Here is a 20,062-nt window from a genome sequence, read left to right on the forward strand (position 1 = left end):
GTCATTCTGCGCCCCAGTCTTCCAGGGGATACTGGATTTCCTTCTCTTAACACTTGCTCTCTTTCAAAGAGAACTGCTCAAAAGACTTAGAATATTTACCTCAGAAACATCTAGAGCTGTTTAACTAAAGCCAACCAAACCAAAACAAAATACTAGCCTTTCAGTGAATCTGCTCATTGAATAAATAATGCTCAGGGCTCACCAGAGCGGAGGTGGGAGGGGCAGAGGGAGGAGAGAGAGAATCTCAAGCAGACTCTCTGCTGAGCGTGGAACCCACCGTGGGGCTCAGTCTCACAACCCTGAGATCATGCCCTGAGCCGAAATCAAAGAGTTGGATGCTTATCCAACTGAGACACCCAGGCACCCCCAAAGACAAGAACTGCTCTATCAGAGGAAAGGAGAACTAAGACCAAAAAGCTAGGGGCTAACCTGTTCTCTAACTTAGAGTTCCTGAATGTGTTCTAGAACGTCTAGAATGCATGAAACATAAAGTTTCATGTTATGAAAATATGCAAATAAAACAAATCATTAGAGGTCCAGGACCTATGATCCTTGGAAAAGTTTAGCCTCTCTTGGAAGTCCCTGGGAGAATATTGGAGTAATGCTGGTGGCTAATTAGTCTTTTTTTTTTTTTCAAGATTTTATTTATTTATTTGACGGAGAGAGAGAGAGACAGTAAGAGAGGGAACACAAGCAGGGGGAGTGGGAGAGGGAGAAGCAGGCTTCCCGCAGAGCAGGGAGCCCGATGCAGGGCTCGATCCCAGGTACCTGGGACCATGACCTGAGCCGAAGGCAGACGCTTAACGACTGAGCCACCCAGGCGCCCCTCGGCTAATTGGTCTTGAAGTCCACTGTCATAGTCCATCCTGGCTGCTATAATCAGATACAACAGCCTGGGTGACTTATAAATAAAAAATGTTTATTTCTCATAGTTTGGGAGACTGGAAGCCTGAGATCACGGTGCCAGTGTAGCTGGGTGAGGACCCTCTTCTGGGTTGTAGAATTCTCATTTTATCCTTACACCATGGAAGGGGCAAGGGAGCTCTGTGGGGTCCCTTTAATAAGAGCACTCATCCCATTCATGGGGGCTCCACTCTCATCACCTAATCACCTCCCAAAGACCCCACCTAACAACATCACCATGGAGGTGAGAATTCAGCATATGAACCTTGAGGGGACACAAATTCAAGGCCATCACAAACCCCAGATACCATGGGCATATTTTATTTTTTTAAAGATTTTATTTATTTATTTGAGAGAGAGAGAGCACATGAGAGGGGGGAGAGTCAGAGGGAGAAGCAGACTCCCTGCTGAGCAGGGAGCCCGACGCGGGACTCGATCCCAGGACTCCAGGATCATGACCTGAGCCAAAGGCAGTCACCTAACCAACTGAACCACCCAGGCGCCCCCATGGACACATTTTAAAACCATGCTTGTCTTTTATCAGAACTGGCATGCGAGTTGTGATTGGTTTTATAACAGAAAATGTAAAATATTCAACATTTTTAAAGCTGCAAAATAACGGATAAAATTTATTTTCAGTTCAGTGCCTGACTCTGCCCCATAACGGACGGAATGAGTGGTATGGATGGGTGATGCATGTGGCCCTGGGTTTATTATATACTTTGTTGCGACATAAAATACTGTGGTTGCCACGTTAGCCCACAGACTAGCTGCGGGATGGCACAGAAGACTTGCTTTCTTATGAGATGCAGCCAATGCAGATAAGGAAATCACTACATTGGTACTTCATCTTGACAATCAACATTTTCTTTTTTTTTTTAAGATTTTATTTATTTATTTCAGAGAGAGAGAGAGAATGAGAGATAGAAAGCATGAGAGGGAAGAGGGTCAGAGGGAGAAGCAGACTCCCTGCCGAGCAGGAAGCCCGACGTGGGACTCGATCCCGGGACTCCAGGATCATGACCTGAGCCGAAGGCAGCCGCTCAACCAACTGAGCCACCCAGGCGCCCGACAATCAACATTTTCTGATGCCCTTTGGTCTGCATCCCAGTGGGGCTGTGTAACTACTAGAAGACTGCCATAGTCATCAGATTCCTCTCATATCACAACACATCACGCCACGTGACACCACACAACCCTGGTCCATAGTACACCATAGCAAAGCCCACCACAGCACACCAAATGACGCCACATACCACATCCGTCTGGGGTTGGGGCAGGGAGGGCCTGTGTTAGGACGTCCAAAAGGCCTTTTTCCTTCTAGAGGTCGATGGTGTCTGTGCCATGTGATGGACATAAAAAGGTCTCCTTTCACCACAACAGAGAATCCAAAAATTGTAAATTGTAAACTCCCATAAATAGGGGCACCTGGGTGGCTCAGTCGGTTAAGCGTCTGCCTTTGGTTCAAGTCATGATCTCAGGGTCCTGGGATAGAGCCCCATGTCAGGCTCCCCGCTCAGCAGGGAATCTGCTTCTCCTTCTCCCTCTGCCCCCCCTTTCGTTTGCTCTCGCTCTCTCAAATAAATAAATAAAATCTTTTAAAAAAATAAATGGACTTTCCAATTTTGCCCAGAATTACTCAGTCCTCAATTAGCTAGGTGCTCCTACAATTGAAGGAAATGAGAGTTCTTCTTTTGAAAGAATATTGACATAGCAAGCTCAGTCATTCAGAGGCCAAGTAATCCAGTTTGTGAGTTTTAGAAGCACTTCAGTTTCACTCCTGACGCTAGAAATCTGGCCAAATCGCCTCCTACAAACAGAACGGCCGGAGACGGGGAGAGGAGTGAGATTATAAACGAACAAACTGTGGGTTTGCAGCTTCTGATAATGGCAGATTTTCTCCTAGTGGATTAACCCTCCTGCAGATAACAACTTTAAAAACAACTTTAAACTCTTGACCAAATGCAAAGAAACAACAGCCCGAAGGCACCAGAGAGCAGCCAAAAGCAAGCCCACACTGGAGGGGAATTGAACCTACGCTTGGAAGAAGGAAGAAGCGCAGGTGAGTTTTCCTTTGTTTACCGGTTTCATCTGAGGGCAGACCCCAGTCAAGGCAATTAAGCCAGCTAAAACTCAGATAGAAAACCTGCAGCTGTATTGGCTCAAAGAACCAGCAGAGTTTGGGGTGACTCCAGTAGCCATAAAGTGAAAGAGCAATTTCCAGAAGGGACAGAGCCATAGGCGGATGGCCCTAATTTTGTGTATAAAGTCCATTCAAGATACTGGTTAATCCCCCAACTGTGCGTGCATCAGGCAGACGCCAAGCAGCCCAGTTAAGGTCAACAACTGAACTAAGAATTCTGTTGCTGCCCACCGAGGGGGAAAAGAGTTGGGAGTTTATATCTAGCCAAGTTTGCAGACTGCTAAACAAACCAACCAAAATACTCTTCATAAAAACATAACACAGCAAATTAAGGAGAAGGGAGGAAACAATAAATATAGGAGCACAAATCAATGAACTAGAAAGCAAGCAAATATATTCTTTAAAAGCCCAAAAGTTAGGGGCGCCTGGGTGGCTCAGTCGTTAAGCATCTGCCTTCGGCTCAGGTCATGATCCCAGGGTCCTGGAATCGAGTCCCGCATCGGGCTCCCTGCTCCATGGGAAGCCTGCTTCCCCCTCTCCCACTCCCCCTGCTTATGTTCCCTCTCCCCCTGTTTCTCTCTGTCAAATAAATAAGTAAAATCTAAAAAAAAAAAAAGAGAAAGAATTCTCAAAATCTTACCCACAAAGAAAAATATATATATACTTATTTTTATCCCAAATTCCAGTCTTTTGTTAGATATAAATGTATCTGTAATTTACATAAGTATATATTTAAAACTCTTTACAACTCAATAATAAAAATTTTAAAAAACAAGTACAAAAAGAAAGGGAAGAGTGTGAGCAGACCCTTAACGAAGGGAGATGCAGAGACAGCCAAGCCTATGAAAAGGCGCTCAGTGTAATTGTCAGGGAAATGAACATTAAAAACAATCACAAAATGACACATTACGACAGACCCACTAGATTTGCTTAACATTGTAATAGCTGACAACAAGGGTCAGGGAGGGTGTGGAGCAGTTGGAGCTTTCCTGCACTACTGGAGGGAGTGTGAAATAGTACAACCAGTTTTGGAAAACATTCTGGCACTTTCATATGCAAGTAACGGACTAAACCACACTATCCTCTCACCTAGCAATGCACACTTAGGATTTGAAAGCACATGTCCTCAAAAAGATGTGTCCAAGAATGTTCACAGCCCCTCTCTCTCACTCTCTCTCTCTCATAGAAATAAATAAGTAAAAATCTTAAAAAAAAAAAAAAGACATGGTGCATTACTATCATCTCAGAAAATTCATGCATGCCCCTTCCTGGCCAGTGCTCACCACCGTTCCCCTCGAGGCAAATACTGTTCTGATATTTTTCACCATAGAGTGGTTTACCCGTTCAAGAATTTCTTTTCTTTTAATTTTTATTTATTTATTTATTTGAGAGAGAGAGTAAGAGAGAGCACTAGCCAGGGGAGGGGCAGAGGGAAAGGGAGAACCAGACTCCTGATGAACAGGGAGCCCGATGTGGGGCTCGATCCCAGGACCTTGGAATCATGACCTGAGCCAAAGGCAGAAGCTTAGGGACTGAGGTCACCCAGGTGCCTCAGTAGAGCACCATGTCTTGATAGGGATTTACTATAAAAGAGCATATTAAGGTATATGCTTTTGTGAAACTCATTATATGGTACACTAAGATGTATGTATCTTATCATGTATATATTGTACTGAAAAAGTAAAGGAGAATCCTTAAAAAATATTGAACTCTAGCTAATGATATGCATGTGTTGGTGTACTTGGGGATGAAATGTACTGAAATCTGCTACTGACTTGAAGTACAAAAAAGTACAAGGGATGGATGGATAGAGAGATAGATGAATAAATATATATATTAGAACAATATAACAAAATACTAATTTTAAAATCTAACGCATGGATACATGGTGCTTATAAACCTCTCAACTTTATTATATATTTTTAAGTGTTCTTAATACATGTTTTATATTTTATCATTAAATATTGGGGGCAGGGGCACCTGAGTGGCTCAGCTGGTTGGCTGAGTCTCCATCGGGCTCCCTGCTCAGCGGAAAACCTGCTTCTCCCTCTGCCTCTGCCTGCAGCTCCCCCTGCTTGTGCTCTCTCTATTGAACGCTCTCTCTCTCTAATAAATAAGTAAAATCTTGAAAAATTAAAAGAATAAATACCGGGGGCAGAATGAACAAACTTCTAATTGTTAGCAGCGCTAGTGAAAAAGGTACAATAGGAAGAAAGGCAGAAACAGATGGACGCAATGAAGTTTGGAGTTCTCCGTGCATTTTATTTTTTAATAATGCAGTTTTTCAAAAAATTTTTATTTATTTATTTTCGAGAGAGAGAGCGCGCAGAGAGGAGGGAGAAGGAGAGAGAATCTGAAGCAGACTCCACTCTCAGTGCGGAGCCTGACACGGGGCTTGATCTCAAGACAACGAGATCACGACCTGAGCCGAAACCAAGAGTCAGACGCTTAACTGACTGAGCCACCCAGCCGCCCCAATAATGTAATTTTTAACATTCTAATTCCAGTGTAGTTAACATACAGTGTTATATTAGTCTCAGGTGGACAATATAGTGATTCAACAGTTCCGTATGTTACTCAGTGTTCGTCAAGGTAAGTGTCCACCTGATCCCCTTCACCTATTTCCCACATGAGTTTTAGGCTCTCAGTTTCTTCTCTGCTCAGTAGTCCAAATAACGGACAGGTACTTGGTTCATATTCATGTATTCATGTGTAGGACTTTCCCTTAAGAATTCAAAGTATTGAATAATACATAAATCCTACTCCCACAAAAACTAAACATTTTGATGAAAATTACATATTTCTTAATGCAAATGAGAATATAAAAGTTAAAATGAAATAAATATGCTCACTGTGTAACCACAGGAATTCTGAAGGACCATAAAATAACATAACATAAAATTTACCCTTTTCAACATTTTTTACCATATTTGTTTATTTGAGAGAGAGAGAGAGAGAGTGCGCATGTGAGTGCAGGGAGGGGCAGAGGGAGAGGGAGAGAATCCTCAAGCAGACTCCCTGCAGAGCGCTGAGCCCGATGTGGGACTTGATCCCACAACCCCTGAGATCACGACCTGAGCCAAAGCCAAGAGTTGGAAGCTCAACTGACTGAGCCTCCCAGGCGTCCCCCTCTTTCACCATTTTTAAGTGTACAGTTCTGGTGACATGAAGTCCATTCATGTTGAACAGTGATCACCACCTTCCATCTCCAGAACCTTTCCATTTTCCCCAACTGAAACTCTGAACCCGTTAAACAGGACCTCCCCATTCTCTCCTTCCCCCCAGCCTGGCAACCACCTTTCTACTTTCAGTCTCTATGCATTTGACCACTCTATGGGACCTCATATGAGTGGATCACACAGTACTTCTCCCTTCATGACTGGCTTATTTCACTCAGCAGAATGTTCTCAGTTTTCACCCATGTTGCAGCATGTGTCGGAGTTTCTTTCTTTCCTTTTTTTTTTTTTTAAAGATTTTATTTATTTATTTGACAGAGAGAGAGAGAGACAGTGAGAGAGGGAACACAAGCAGGGGGAGTGGGAGAGGGAGAAGCAGGCCTCCTGCCGAGCAGGGAGCCCGATGCGGGACTCGACCCCAGGACCCCAGGATCATGACCTGAGCCGAAGGCAGACGCCCAACCGACTGAGCCACCCAGGTGCCCCTGTGTCAGAGTTTCTTTCCTTTTTAAGGCAGAATAATATTCCGTTGTATGTATAGACCACATTTTGTTTATCCATTCCTCTGTTCATGGACACTTGGGTTGATTCTACTTTTTGACTACCTGATAGCTCCTACTTTCCTCCCCCCCCCAATGAAATTGGATGCAATTCCACCTAGAAGTGGAATTTCTAGATCATCCTTAGATTTCTGTCTACATTAGAAATAGTTTGTCAAGCTACAAAAATGATTCTTGGAGAATGCAGTAAAATTTGGTATCATACCAATTAAATTCAGATTCAGAAATCTGGGATTTTCTTTTTTTTCTTTAAAAAAACCTTTTTATTATGGAAAAATTTGAAACCTAACCAAAAGTAGCATTGCAAGTATAGCAAATGCACATGTATCCAAGTTCAGCTTCTTCACCTTCCTCTAAAGTGCTGCTCTCCTGGGAAAACTCTGTGTTTAGTCAACCCTACCTATAAACTAAAGACATCATTCTTAGATGGCATCTAATTCCTAGAGCTACAGAAAAATAGCATAAAGCACAAAGTGATGCTTGCTTGTTTTCTCAAGTCATTTCAGAAAACATTAAAGATTTCCAAGTTACATTTCTTTAAAGCTTATTCCTTTGACTTACAGTGCACGCACCCTCAGTAAGTGCCGTAAGCCCCTGACATCTGAATGAAGACACTTCGGGGGGGGGGGCATCTTGAAAACCCTATTGAAAGCATCTGGTGGTTAAAAAGGGCTAATTAGATTGGTCAGGATATATGAGATCAGCATTTTTAGGGCTTAAGGGGTCAAAGGAGAAAGTACAATAAAAATTGACAAACAAATGTCTATGAAATTATAAAAGTAAGCTACAGCTAATGGTCCTCAGGAGAGTTGCAGGAGCCGCTTTGGAAAAAGAACGGCATTCCCTAAGACGGTGCACTCCGCTGAGAGAGAAGCCGGCTGGGGTGGCTCTGAGCATGGTGGCTGGGGCATTGCATGGGTCCCGGCTCCTCATTCGATGAACACTCACATCAAAGACCAGAGAGGAAACCCCAGACAGCGCTGATGCTAACAAGACTGGAGTGGCCTGAACTGACTTTTGAAAGCGATCAAATGGTTTCTGTCAACTACGTAGGAAGGAAAGCAAAGCAGTTTGACATTTTCCAAACACATGGGAAATAGCTAATACTTAGAAGGACTTCAGATGACTGATGATAAGGATGTGAAAATATATGTACTTGTGCTAATTAATAGCTATCTGAAATTAGACAAGTTTCTTAACCTTAGTTTCCTCATTTGTAAAATACAGTTCCTTGCTGTTAGTCATGAAATCAACCACCACTATGTGTAGCTCATGTTCTGGATGCTAGGGATCCAATAGACAAAGTCCCTATTCTCACGCAGCTTAGATTCTAATGAGGGGAGACAGGTAACAATTACACCAACAATACATAAGATAGTTTTGGAGAATGGAAGGTGCTATGAGAAAAATAAAATGACAAGAAGGATTATGTGAACGTGGGGGTGAGGAGCATTTCGGGCAATGAGAGTAGTCAGTGCAAGGGTCCTGAGGCAGGAAGGGGCTTGGAGGATTTCAAGAAGAGGAAAAGACCAATATGGCTGTAGCTCCGTGAGCAAGTAGGAGCAGACAGGAGAGTGGCCAGTAGTGTTCAGTGAGGCCAGGTAAGTCTTGGGGGAGGGGTAAGTCTTGACTCACAGGGTGCTGTGAAAATGAAATGAGAATTGACTCCTGATAACTGTCCTTTCAAAAAGAAGAGGGGAGGAGACTGCTGGAGATGGCCAAACTCTGAGTGCGGGGGTGGGTCAAGGCTGCTGCAGAATGGTCATCCTCGGATTTACCTTCTTAGCACTTCAAAGAGGATTGATGGGCTTCAAGACCATCATCCCCTTGAGATAAATGTCTCTTGTGCTTCCCTTAGACACTCTGAATTCAATTAGTTTAATTAGAAAACAAGTAAAGAGGAATTATCTTAATATAGCTTTGCTCCTAACAACTCAAAAAAAAAAAAGGCCCATTTCTTTGGCAGAAATCCAAGTTTCCCTCTTTTATTTATATATTCTGAGATAATGATGTAAATGCTCCATTTTATTGGCAAAAACGGTGGCCATCTCTTACTCAATAGATTATATTTTAGCTTTAATAATAATAATACTTTCTGATTTCTTCACTCTTTAATGAAGTAAGAACATTGGTATGCTAGTGAGTATTTTTAGACCCCTAATGTGGGGTGGAGAAAGAGAAGAGGGAGAATGCTTTGATTTTCAGGGCTTGCCTAACTGTGACTATGACTTGTTTCAAGCCACTAATGTGGCGTCGGTGAACTCAGAGCTGGGAAGTGATACTAACCATGGGCTCTCACAAGCCACTGCTGGCTGATTCCGGCACACGGGTTGTTTGCCCAAATGCTCTGCAAATCTATTGCCAAGGGAATTTTTCCTCTTACGTGGAGTCTACTTGGATTGGCATCAGCTGCAAAAGCAAGCTCAGGACCAAGGCCAAGGTAACTGGATTGGTAAATGATTGGGGAGCAGTACGAAGAGTAACTTCATTGTGTTTGTTCAATAAACGTATTCCTCCAGGACTCATGCGCACACTTACTCCAATGACAAGCATGGGACTTCCAAGTGTAGGACTCCTGAGAGCTCAGCATGGCAGTGGTAAAGCCACGGTGGCCTGTGGAAGAGTCAGGGAGTCCAGAGACTGGCCCCTAGTCCGAGCCCTGCCACAGCCATTCTGTCTCATCGTGGGCAAATCACTTCCTCTCTCTGGACCCCGGTTTCCCAGATTCCCAGATCTCCGAAGGAAAGGTGGGGGGGGGGGGGCTAGCAGTGGGAGAACCAGAAAACTAAATCAGAGGCTAGTTTTAAGTGTTGGTGTTCCTAAAAATACTGTAATTGGGAAACAACAGGGATGCCAAAGGAGGGCAGACTTCTTGCCAACTAATGGATGATCTGCGGAGAGCTGTGGTCTCTGTTCTTACCCAAAGGGAGTCTTTCAAACAGCGTAATGCCACCGGGGAAACTCAGCAGCTCCCAAATGCCCTTGGTTTCATCTTGTGATTAGGGAAAACGTCTGTTTCCATCTGCCCATCGGAGAGGCTCTCCATTCAGCCAGAAATGCCTATATGATGCCCATCCCTTCATTGGTTGGTGTGTTTTAGCCACAATTATGTGATGGGGTAAATAATAATTCACTGCAGTATCCTTTTATCAACATTTACCCCACCTCAGTCTGAAAATACTAGAAAATATTTAGATTGCCATATGGAGTGGTACACTGATGTATAGGAAGTGTTTTATCACTTGTGCCAATCTGATGAAAGTGGCCAACAATATTCATTATTGGTTGTCTACTTGTAAAGATGGGTTTTCTGATAAGCATTTCTAAGAACGTTTTCCTGATTTTCCTTCTGCTGTGCTTCAAGTAGGAAAATATTTTATTGGTTCGGAAGATTTGGTAGTGACAGACAAACAAGCACTGTTTTCTTTTTTTTTTTTTTTTTACAACGGTCAGCATCTTGTATACTGTGCCCAGGATGTGACATGCAATGTACAATATAGTACAGGAGAGAATTCATAGCATCAAGGGAAGACAAAATAAATGACACAGGGCTGATGCTTAAAAATATACTGGGTGGCTCAGTCAGTTAAGCCTCGGACTCTTTTTTTTTTTAATTTTATTTATTTATTTGAGAGAGAGAGAGAGAATGAGAGACAGAGAGCACGAGAGGGAAGAGGGTCAGAGGGAGAAGCAGACCCCCCGCTGAGCAGAGACCCCCCGCTGAGCAGGGACCCCCCCCCCCGCTGAGCAGGGACCCCCCCCCCGCTGAGCAGGGACCCCCCCGCTGAGCAGGGACCCCCCCCCCCTCCCCGATGCGGGACTCGATCCCGGGACTCCAGGATCATGACCTGAGCCGAAGGCAGTCGCCCAACAAACTGAGCCACCCAGGCGCCCCCAGCCTTGGACTCTTGATTTCCATAGTATTCCTATATCCTTTGACTCCCAAAAGCTCTTATTTCATCTGCTAGTTCTCTTAGAGTCACGGGAAGATTCACAGTGCCTATCATGTAAACCCGCCATATTGGGAGGCAGTGCACATAGTGGTTAGATGGGCACATTACTGAAAAAACACCTAGGTCCAGATTCCACCCCAAACCCTGAAACCTTGGCAAGCGATTTAATCTGTGTTTCAGATTCCTCATCTATAAGAGGAGATAATATCGACTATCTCACAGGGTTATTGTGAGGACTGATTAGGTAATCCACGTAAATTCACTCTCAGAAGAGTGCCCATTGGCATAGCATTAGTATTCGATAAATTTATTTATCTATTTCCCTGAAAGAACATGTATGAGCTAATAGGAGGAGTGTGAGACAAGAGGAGTTATTCCAGGATAAAAATACATCTACTGAAGGAAGAATCTACATCCAGATGATAGAGTTGGTTTTACACATGTGAAGTGGTATCATATAAGCCCTTAAATAAACATTTTTCGCCAAAACCTCAAACACCGCTTCAAGGTGAAATTACTAGACACTACAGTCAAACGCCATTAGCTCACTTTGTGAACGCGTCACCTGCTCACCCAGCGCACAGGGAAATCACCGTACACAGGCCCATTTCCCGCAAGAGTGTTCTGGGGGAAGCAGTCCACCTAGAATGCTTCCAGAAATGGGACCTCCCACATCCATCCAAGACAAAAGAGCCACTTTACGCTACAACTTCCCATAGTTGCTGGTTACGTTTAGATTTCATCTTCTTCGTGCTAGCCTGTCCCTATTTCCTTTCTCTTCAAAACCTCCCCCCTCACCCCACCCCACTTCAATTATTGTTCCATATCGTCCTTCCCACAGCACACAGAACCTCCCACCCTAAAGACCTTCCCAAGCCCCGACCACCCCCACTCTCCTCCCTTCTGGAAAGGTTTCTCTGAGCCATGCCAAGTTTAAATGGGCTTTAGCTATGTCTAGGTTCAGCCCGCATGTGGGGGCTGGGAGGAGGGATTTTTCTTTGATCCACCTAATGAATTAATGAATTAAACAGAGGTGGAGTTCAGAAGGCAGGCGCCTTACTTTTGCTAAAGTTGGGCTGATTATGAGCTGGCGTAACTGCTGGAAAAATGCAGCGAGCTTCATGCTAGAATTAGGGACATGGCCGAGTCCATTCATCTTCCCTAATCGAGTTCTTGGGAAATACACATGTAGATTAGCCCCTAACAATGACCCCCGGCTGATTGCTTGGAGTACCCTCCACCGTGCCCACAATGCCATTGACTAGCTCTTTATGTCGTGCACAAAGGAAGCCCCAACCTCCCCTTGTCCTGCTTTGCCCTGTTTCCCCCGGAGTCCCTCGCCAGTGGCTGTTGAAGCCTTTTCTGCTTTTCTCTCAAGACTCTGAAATAAACAGTAAATAAAAGCTAACCTCACCTGGACCTATTAGGGAGAGCTGGCCAGTCCCAGAGGGAATTAACTTTGGAAAACAAGGCTCTAAGCCCCTTAGCGTGTGGGCAGAAGCTTAAGAAAACACTGCCAATCTTTGTTGAGCAGTGATTATAAAGATCAATTTAATATTGGGGAAGTTTACATAAAAAGCATTCTTGGTCATAGGGGAAACAGCAACCACCAGTCAGCCACTCGGGCAGCCAGCAGGTCTATGTAACTGGCATCTGGGACATTGTGGGGGTGCCACCAGACCCTTTGCAGGGATAGTTGCCTTCGGCAGCCTAGAAAGCCCGAGGGCCCCAGGGACAGGCTTTGCCTGGACTGAGATGGGAACCTCCCTAGGATTTGTTCACTAGTCTGGGACACCAGTGCCCCAAAGGCCTCTGTCTACAGGCTCTGACTTCACTTCTCGGGGAAGCTAAGCTGCCATTACCTCAGCCTCTTAGATGCGGTGGCCAGTCTCCGGGAAGGATTAAGGATGGACGGCAGGCTAAGATGGGCTTTTATTCTTTTCAAAAACATCCCACTCTACAACCTTTATTACAAATGAGCCACAGGCAGAAAACGCTGGACAAGGAGTCCCGTGGTCTGAGTTCTAGTCCTGGCCTCTCCCCTTAACAGCCTCAGTGTCCTCTTCTATAAAATGGGAACAAAGGCATTTGTCCTGCTCACCTCACAGGGTTGTGAGCATCCTCTGATGGGAAGAGTGTGAAAGGATTCTGAAAGCTATAAGGTGCATATTGATTATCATTAATGTAGCTTTTTCTTAAAATAAAACGTCACTTCTGGGGCACCTGGGTGGCTCAGTCGGTTAAGCATTTGACTCTGGATTTCGGCTCAGGTCATGATCTCAGGGTCCTGGGATGGAGCCTGCAACCAGCTCCTTGCTCAGCAAGGGGTCTGCTTGAGACTCTCTCTCTCCCTCTGACCCTCCTCCACTCTCTCTCTCTCTCTCTCAAATAAAAATCAATAAATCTTTAAAATAAAACATAACTTTTTACTTGAACCAGTAGCTCAATATCTATCTACTGCAAACTCACCTGCTTGCTATTTTACCTTTTTATAGGTCTACTAAAAAATAGAGCAATTTGTGTAATGACCACTTGCATATGCCCATCATAGAGAATTAATCATTTCATGATCCTTAATGTGGTCACATGTCCTTTTGAGTGCCCTTCTAACACCAGTTTGAAGGATTGGGGGCGCCTGGCTGGCTCAGTCAGAAGAGCATGCAGCTCTTGATCTCATAAGGTCCTGAATTCTAGCCCCATGTTAGGTATAGAGATTACTTAAATAAATAAACTTTAAAAAAATAAAATAGAGGTGAGGGTTGGAAGATATGTGTTTTTCTCTTGTTCCTTCCGTTGTCTTATCTCCCAGGCTGGCCGTTAAACTTCTCAAGGCCAGCACCCGGCCTTTCTTTTCTTTTGTGGTGCTGGCATGGCCCACCTTAGTGTGGGACACTCAGAAGGGAGGCAGTAAACCCTTGTCTGAATGCAAGCAGAGAGAAACTAATGGAGGGGGTGGGGGGTGGAGGTGGGGGAGACGTCCCTGTGTGGGGGATCAGAGCTCCTACTGCAGAGGACATTTTAAGAATCTCTATTTTGTATCTGTATGAGATCATGAGGTGTTAACTAAACTTATCTTGGTAATCATTTCACTAGGCAGGTAAACCAAATCATTATACCGTACACCTTCAACTCACACCGCGCTGTATGTCAATTACATCGCAATAAAAGTGGGGAAAATGAAAGGAATCTCTAGGTCCTCAGACCTTTAGGAAAGCATTTTGGTTCACGTTTCCCGCTAATAGTTTAGAGAAGGGGGACGGGGCGGGGGTGGCCTCGGGTCGGGCCGCAAAGTTGAGAAGTGTCAGCCTTCACAGCGCGGACCACAGCACCGGCACACGTGAAAAAACACTTGTCGACAGTAACCATCATTCCACCTGGCCTGCGACTCTCATTCTGGGCCAAGGAAGCCTCGTGGGGCTCCCAAAGTGCAAGGAAATGCAAGCAGATTACGCCTATAACCCCCCACCCAGAGAAGTGCGAGGCCTTCACCCCAGACGAAGGTCCTTGCCCCGTCAGCCTGAGGCTGGGACACCTCCTGGGTCTGGAGACTGTTGGTGGGGAGAGGGGTCCCGCGGGACAGTCTACGAGAGTGAAGGCGGGTCCCCCCTACCCCACCCGCCCCGGGCCTGAGCCGGCAGCAGGTCCGTCTCGGGGCCTCCCAGCCTCCTGCTGGGCGGTCGGGCACTCGAGGTCACCGGGTGTGCAGGGACAGATGGCCCCACCGCCTCCTGGGGCTGGCGCTGGGGTGAGCGAGCCTACCGGCGCGCGAGTCCGGAGACAGGAAGGAGCGGTTAAACATATATAGACAAATAAAATACACCCGAAGGCTTCGGACTACGGAGCCGAAAGAGGAGTGCCCTTGGGGGTAAAAAGAAGGAGAGAGAAGGGAAATTTCAAAACTGGGAAGAAGCGTGCGTGGCCCGACGTCCTACGCTGAAGAGCCCGGGCAGCCGCCCGTCCGCTCTGTCTTTCCAAAGGTCGCCCCGGGCGCTCAGCCCTGCCGAGGAAGTGAGCCCGAGGGCGGAGGCGACTCTGGGGTCGCGGGAGTGATGGTGGGGGCGGGGGGGGGGGAAGCCCAAGAAGGGAGGCAAACCCACGGGGTACTGGGGAAAGGTGAGACCAAGGCCGTCGGCCCCATTGAGGCCAGACGGGTGAAACGGGCCCCGGAGCGGGGTCCCCAGGCCTGTCAAACATCCCACCGCCGGTTCCCCCCGAGACGTGTTTGGAGCGTTTGGAGCGGATCGAAAGGTGGAAGGTGGAAAGTTCGGAGTGCCGGCCCCGCCCGGAGTGGCAGCACTGGGACCCTGAGGGAAAGACCCGCCCCGCTGCCGGGGGAGGGGCCGAGGGAAGAGGCTGGGTTCGGGGCAGGAGGGGAGGAGCCGGGGCGAACGGGCTCGCAGCCTTTAGCCCCCGGAGCCCCAGCTACCCCGAGTCCGAACTTCAGACTCCTGCAGAGACCCAGGCCGCCGTGGGCCGAGCGCTGCCCGCCTCCGGCGCGCGCAGCCCGGGCCCGCGTCACCCGCCAAGCTTGACCTTGGGTCCGGACCCCGCGGGTGGGACGGCGGTACCCGGGAAGCGCCGACTTCGAGCCTCTTCTCTCGGTCTCCAAGGCAGGCGGCGCTGCTAGAGCGCGGGCCGCGCCCTCCGGCCTCCTGGCGCTCCCCATGCACCTGCCGGGCTGCGCCCCCGCCATGGCCGACGGCAGCTTCTCGCTTGCCGGCCACCTGCTCCGCAGCCCGGGAGGAAGCACCTCGCGGCTGCACAGCATCGAGGCTATTCTGGGATTTACCAAGGACGACGCGATCCTTGGTTCCTTCTCCGCGGAGCCCGGCGCCCGGGGCGCGAAGGAGCGGGATAGGAGGCCAGGCGCGCGGGCCGCCTGCCCCAAGGCGCCCGGGGGAGGCGGCGAGCCCTCCCCGCAGCCTGCCCCGGCGCCTGCTCCGGAGTACGAAGGTGAGTGTGCACCCCCGGCTGCTGCGGGGCCCTGAGGGGGTGCCCAAACTTAGGAGCTCCGCAAGACGAATAAGCCCCTGCCTTAACCTTTATTAAGGCATGTGGGCGCGGAGTCGGGCTGTGTATAGCAGGAGGCTCCAGTTTGCGTTCCGAGAGATCTTAGGGGCCCCTCACAGCCTTACCCCGACCTCCTGGTCCCGCGCCCGGGAGGAGCCCGCGTCCCGCTGCCGGCGCCCAAGTGTAGGTGGAGTGGGCCCAGAGATAACTCCCGGAGTGTCTCTGACCGTCTGGGGCCTCTTCGTCCCAGCCCCTCGACCCTATTGCCCCAAGGAGCCTGGGGAGGCACGGCCTAGCCCAGGGCTGCCGGTCGGTCCGGCCACCGGTGACGCGAAGCTGTCGGAGGAGGAACCCAAGAAGAAGCACCGGCGGAACCGCACGACCTTCACCACATACCAGCTACACGAGCTGGAACGCGCGTTCGAGAAGTCGCACTACCCCGACGTGTACAGCCGCGAGGAGCTGGCCGGCAAAGTCAACCTACCCGAAGTCCGGGTCCAGGTAAAGCGCCCAGATCGGTCCCCGGGAGGGCCCCAGGCCCAAGCTGCAGCTAGTGCTCACCAAACCCCCGGGCGGCCACGCATGTATTGTGACGCTCTTCCCATTGGTCCTCCTCGACGGGGCTCGCCCAGAGCCTCAGAGGCGCGTCACCGACCTTGTCGGGGACCCACCACCGCCCCTTGGACAGTCTGTTCCAGTTTGTGGTAGCATCTCCCTTTTGGGGGTCTCCCTCTTCGAACCTAAAGAGAGCACTAAGACAGGGCTGGCAAGATGAAGAGAGACACAGCTCATTAGACGCAGCCAGGACAGGGGCGGGAGGCGGTGAATAGAGACGGGATGTAGGCAGCCTCCAGGATTGGGGCCCCAAATGCCACCCTCGTCACTCGCGCTCACCCTGTTGAGAAACCCAAACCCAGTCTTCTTGCAAGGGCCCTGGCGCCTGCAGTTGTTGAAAGTTTTGGTGAATTTGTTTAAGAAACTGACTTTTGCTTCTTTGGTGCACATCCAACCAAACTTCCCGCTGCTGCAGAGAGGCCTTTTCTTTTCTTTTCTTTTCTTTCTTTCTCTCTCTCTCTCTCTCTTTCTTTTTTTTTTTTTTTTTGTAAAAGGGTTTTTGCTTTAATTAAAGCTGAATTATCTTTAATCCCTGATCATTAAAATATTTGAAAGCCTTAAATATTTGCTAGTCATCTGTGAAAAATCTGGGAGGATTTCCAAATTAGGAGAGTTTACAGAGGCCTGAAAGGGAGTCATTGGGAACAAATTTCACTACCTCTGAAAGGCAGCGGAACTAAGGTGGGATTTTTGTGTGTGTCCTAATGAATTAGATTTCCAGGAAGTGAAGATATTCAGATGTTAGGGGGCTTTTAGCCTTACCTTAAAGGTGAAAGGGGACAAGCTTTTGCCTTTTGTCTCTTCTGCTTATTAGATTAGGCGTTTAAAGTAACGAGTAAATGCCATGGTTTAAAAAAAAAAATAGTTCCCTAATGTAATTTAGGATTAACTTGCAAGGACAGTTCAATTTCTCTTAATTTGGGGCAGTGGAACTGCAATGGTGTCATTGAAGGTGTGGACATTTCAGCACCTGCTTTTCAGAGAGAGAGGCTGCCCTAGGGGGAAGAAAGGGACACAAGTGAACGAGGAAAGAAGAGGAGAGACAAAGCCTCCCAGTGCCCCCAGTGCCCCCAGTGCCCCCACAGGCCGCAGACCCAGCCAGCTCAGGGCTGCCTTCGCACTTGATGCCACCTCTGTCCTACCTTCCTCCCTCTTTATTTGTTCAGGGATTTGGGCCCCTCCTCTAAGCTGTCAGCTTCTTGAGAGCAGTGTCTGTGACTTCTCTGTGACCACAGGGCCAGCACAGTGCCCAGCATATGGCGGGTTCTTAACACATGGCTCTGATGTAATCAGACAGAGGGGGAGGTCTAGCGGGGGCCTCCAGCCGCGCGGAGGGCAGCGGTACAGCCCTCTAAGGGCCGGCTATCCCAGTCTTCAGCTCTCTGACTTTGAATACTGGGTGGAAGACGGTAGCCGATATCTGGGGGGGGCCAGAGTGGGACATGCAGATGGGAGCCCTCCCCAAGCTGATGTTTCTCTTTTCTCTATTATCGGCGAAGAGCTAATGTTTCTGGGGTAATTAGGGCCCCAGCTATGGAGATGAATCTTTTGTGGGAAGGGGACAAGGGTACTGAACTTTTTTTTTTCTTTTTCTTCCTCCCCCTCCCCCCAAATCCTAGCATTACATACATTACCCTTCTAAGGTCTCAGCTACTCCCCTATTTCCTTCCATTAAAGGAAGCCACCACTTTGGCCAAACTTCTTTCAGATTCTCTACCAAACTAGACCAGTTCTCTCTGTTCTGTTTCCAGGGGTAGGAATTTGGTAGTGAAACCCTAATTACACCTTTTCTTGGGCTTTTACCAAATCAGTAATGGACATTTTATCATTAAGAGACCAGACTTCATTCTTGGTGCAGACTTTCTATATGTAAAGAAAAAAAAGAAAGAAAGAAAGAAAGAAAGAAAGAAAGAAAGAAAGAAAGAAAGAAAGAAAGGGAGGGAGGGAGGAAGGAAGGAAGGAAGGAAGGAAGGAAGGAAGGAAAAGAAAGAAAAAGAAAGAAAGAAAAACTGAATTCATTGAACTTATCTTAGAGTAATGTCAAAATTGACTCCAAAAACTTCAATATGATAAACAAACGATTATAATCATTGAAAGCCATTTATAAGAAGTATCAGAAATACTAAAGGGATATCAATTAAAGAAGAATGAAGATCTTATTAAAGCAGCAACTCAAATAAGCTTGGGATAAAATAAACCCACTTTTTTCTACTAGTTATCATAACCAGTAATTCCTGGAAATAGCTGTATTTTAACATCCAGTGCTGCCAGTTAGGGTACTTGGAGTATTTGTTTATATATATGTTTATAATAGAGACAAAAGGTAGGCAAAGCACAGAAACTGGGGGCGCCTGCCTTCCGCTCAGGTCATGATCCCGGGGTCCTGGAATAGAGCCCCGTGTTGGGCTCCCTGCTCAGCGGGGAGCCTGCTTCTGCCTCTGCCCCTGCCCGCCGCTCCTGCTTCTTGTGCTCTCTCTCTCCCAAATAAATAAGTAAAATATTTTTTAAAATTAAAAAAAAAAAAAAACCACAGAGAGTCTGAGCCCAAACACAGTCACTGAGAGCAGGACCATAGAGAGAGGAAGTAACTGCTAAACCGAGGTGCCAGGAGGAGCTGACAACCAGCAGGTCCCGAAATTTGGTGACATCTGCTTTCCAAAAACGAGAGGAGGGAAGAGGCAAAAAGGAGAAAACGGGGTGGAAAAGAAAGGAGAGCGTAGGGGTGGGGAGGTGGTGCGAAACAGTCCAACCCCAGTTTTCTTTGGGGGTGAGAGAGTCGTCCCGGTCGGGCTGCCCCGGGAGCAGGGCGGGGGCGCGGCCCGAGCCTCCGCCGCAGCCCGACGGCCGCTGTGCTGCCCTCCGCAGGTGTGGTTCCAGAACCGACGGGCCAAGTGGCGGCGGCAGGAGAAGCTCGAAGTGTCGTCCATGAAGCTGCAAGACTCGCCCCTCCTCTCCTTCAGCCGCTCCCCGCCCTCCGCGGCCCTGGCGCCCCTCGGGGCGGGCCCGGGCGGCGGCGGCGGGCCGGCGGGAGGCGCCCTGCCGCTCGAGTCGTGGCTGGGGTCGCCGCTGCCGGGCGGGGGCGCCACGGCGCTGCAGAGCCTGCCGGGCTTCGGGCCGCCGGCGCAGAGCCTGCCCGCCAGCTACACGCCGCCGCCGCCGCCGCCGCCCTTCCTGAACTCTCCGCCGCTGGGCCCGGGCCTGCAGCCCCTCGGGCCGCCGCCGTCCGCCTACCCCTGCGCGCCGGGCTTCGGGGACAAGTTCCCCCTGGACGAGGCGGACCCGCGCAACAGCAGCATCGCGGCTCTGCGCCTGAAGGCCAAGGAGCACATCCAGGCCATCGGGAAGCCTTGGCAGGCCCTCTAGGGGCACCCGCGACGAGATCGGGCCGGACGACAGTCCTGGGAACCGACCCGGACCCGCAGGCGCGCGCCCTTTCCCCCCCGGGTTCCCCCACACGGCCACCCTCCCAAGCCGCCTGATGCTGCAGCCAGGCTTGGGTCCCGGACGCGCGTCTGCTCCTGGCTCGCACGGGAGGACGGACCTTACGGCCAGCCGAGGCCCTTTGACCTCTGGCCATCCCTCCACCCCCAGGACCCCCGGCCCTGCTGCTGGAGGGGGAGAGGCGGCCCGGCCCCTCGGGGTTCAGGGGACCCAAAGCGCCTGGCCTCGGCTGTTCCCGGGCGGCGTGGCTAGCCCGGAAAA

At 48.7% G+C, this 20,062-nt stretch overlaps 1 protein-coding gene across 2 annotated transcripts; it reads left to right on the forward strand.

The window, feature by feature from the left end:
• Positions 1-15,399: 15,399 nt before the first annotated feature.
• RAX (retina and anterior neural fold homeobox) lies at positions 15,400-19,723 on the forward strand. Of its 2 annotated transcripts, none has more exons than XM_088019588.1 (3): positions 15,400-15,694; positions 15,996-16,246; positions 19,226-19,723. In XM_088019588.1, the coding sequence occupies exons 1-3, from the start codon at positions 15,400-15,402 to the stop codon at positions 19,721-19,723; spliced, it is 1,044 nt and encodes a 347-aa protein (XP_087875714.1). The 2 variants fall into 2 exon arrangements, with proteins under 2 accessions (XP_087875714.1, XP_027958673.1); XM_028102872.1 differs by having other exon boundaries at positions 15,400-15,688.
• Positions 19,724-20,062: the final 339 nt, after the last annotated feature.

This window comes from Eumetopias jubatus, unplaced genomic scaffold, assembly GCF_037043125.1.
Source record: "Eumetopias jubatus isolate StellerSeaLion01/CBP00866 unplaced genomic scaffold, mEumJub1_p1.0 scaffold_16, whole genome shotgun sequence".
In the NCBI taxonomy this organism is placed as follows: domain Eukaryota; kingdom Metazoa; phylum Chordata; class Mammalia; order Carnivora; family Otariidae; genus Eumetopias; species Eumetopias jubatus.

What these genes read in the sequence shown, in the direction of transcription:
- RAX (XM_088019588.1), top strand. Translation starts at nt 15,400, where the DNA reads ATGCACCTGCCGGGCTGCGCCCCCGCCATGGCCGACGGCAGCTTCTCG. An exon ending in TCCGGAGTACGAAGGTGAGT is followed by an intron (nt 15,695 to 15,995) that starts GTGCACCCCCGG and finishes TCTTCGTCCCAG; the next exon opens with CCCCTCGACCCTATTGCCCC. An exon ending in TACCCGAAGTCCGGGTCCAG is followed by an intron (nt 16,247 to 19,225) that starts GTAAAGCGCCCA and finishes TGCCCTCCGCAG; the next exon opens with GTGTGGTTCCAGAACCGACG.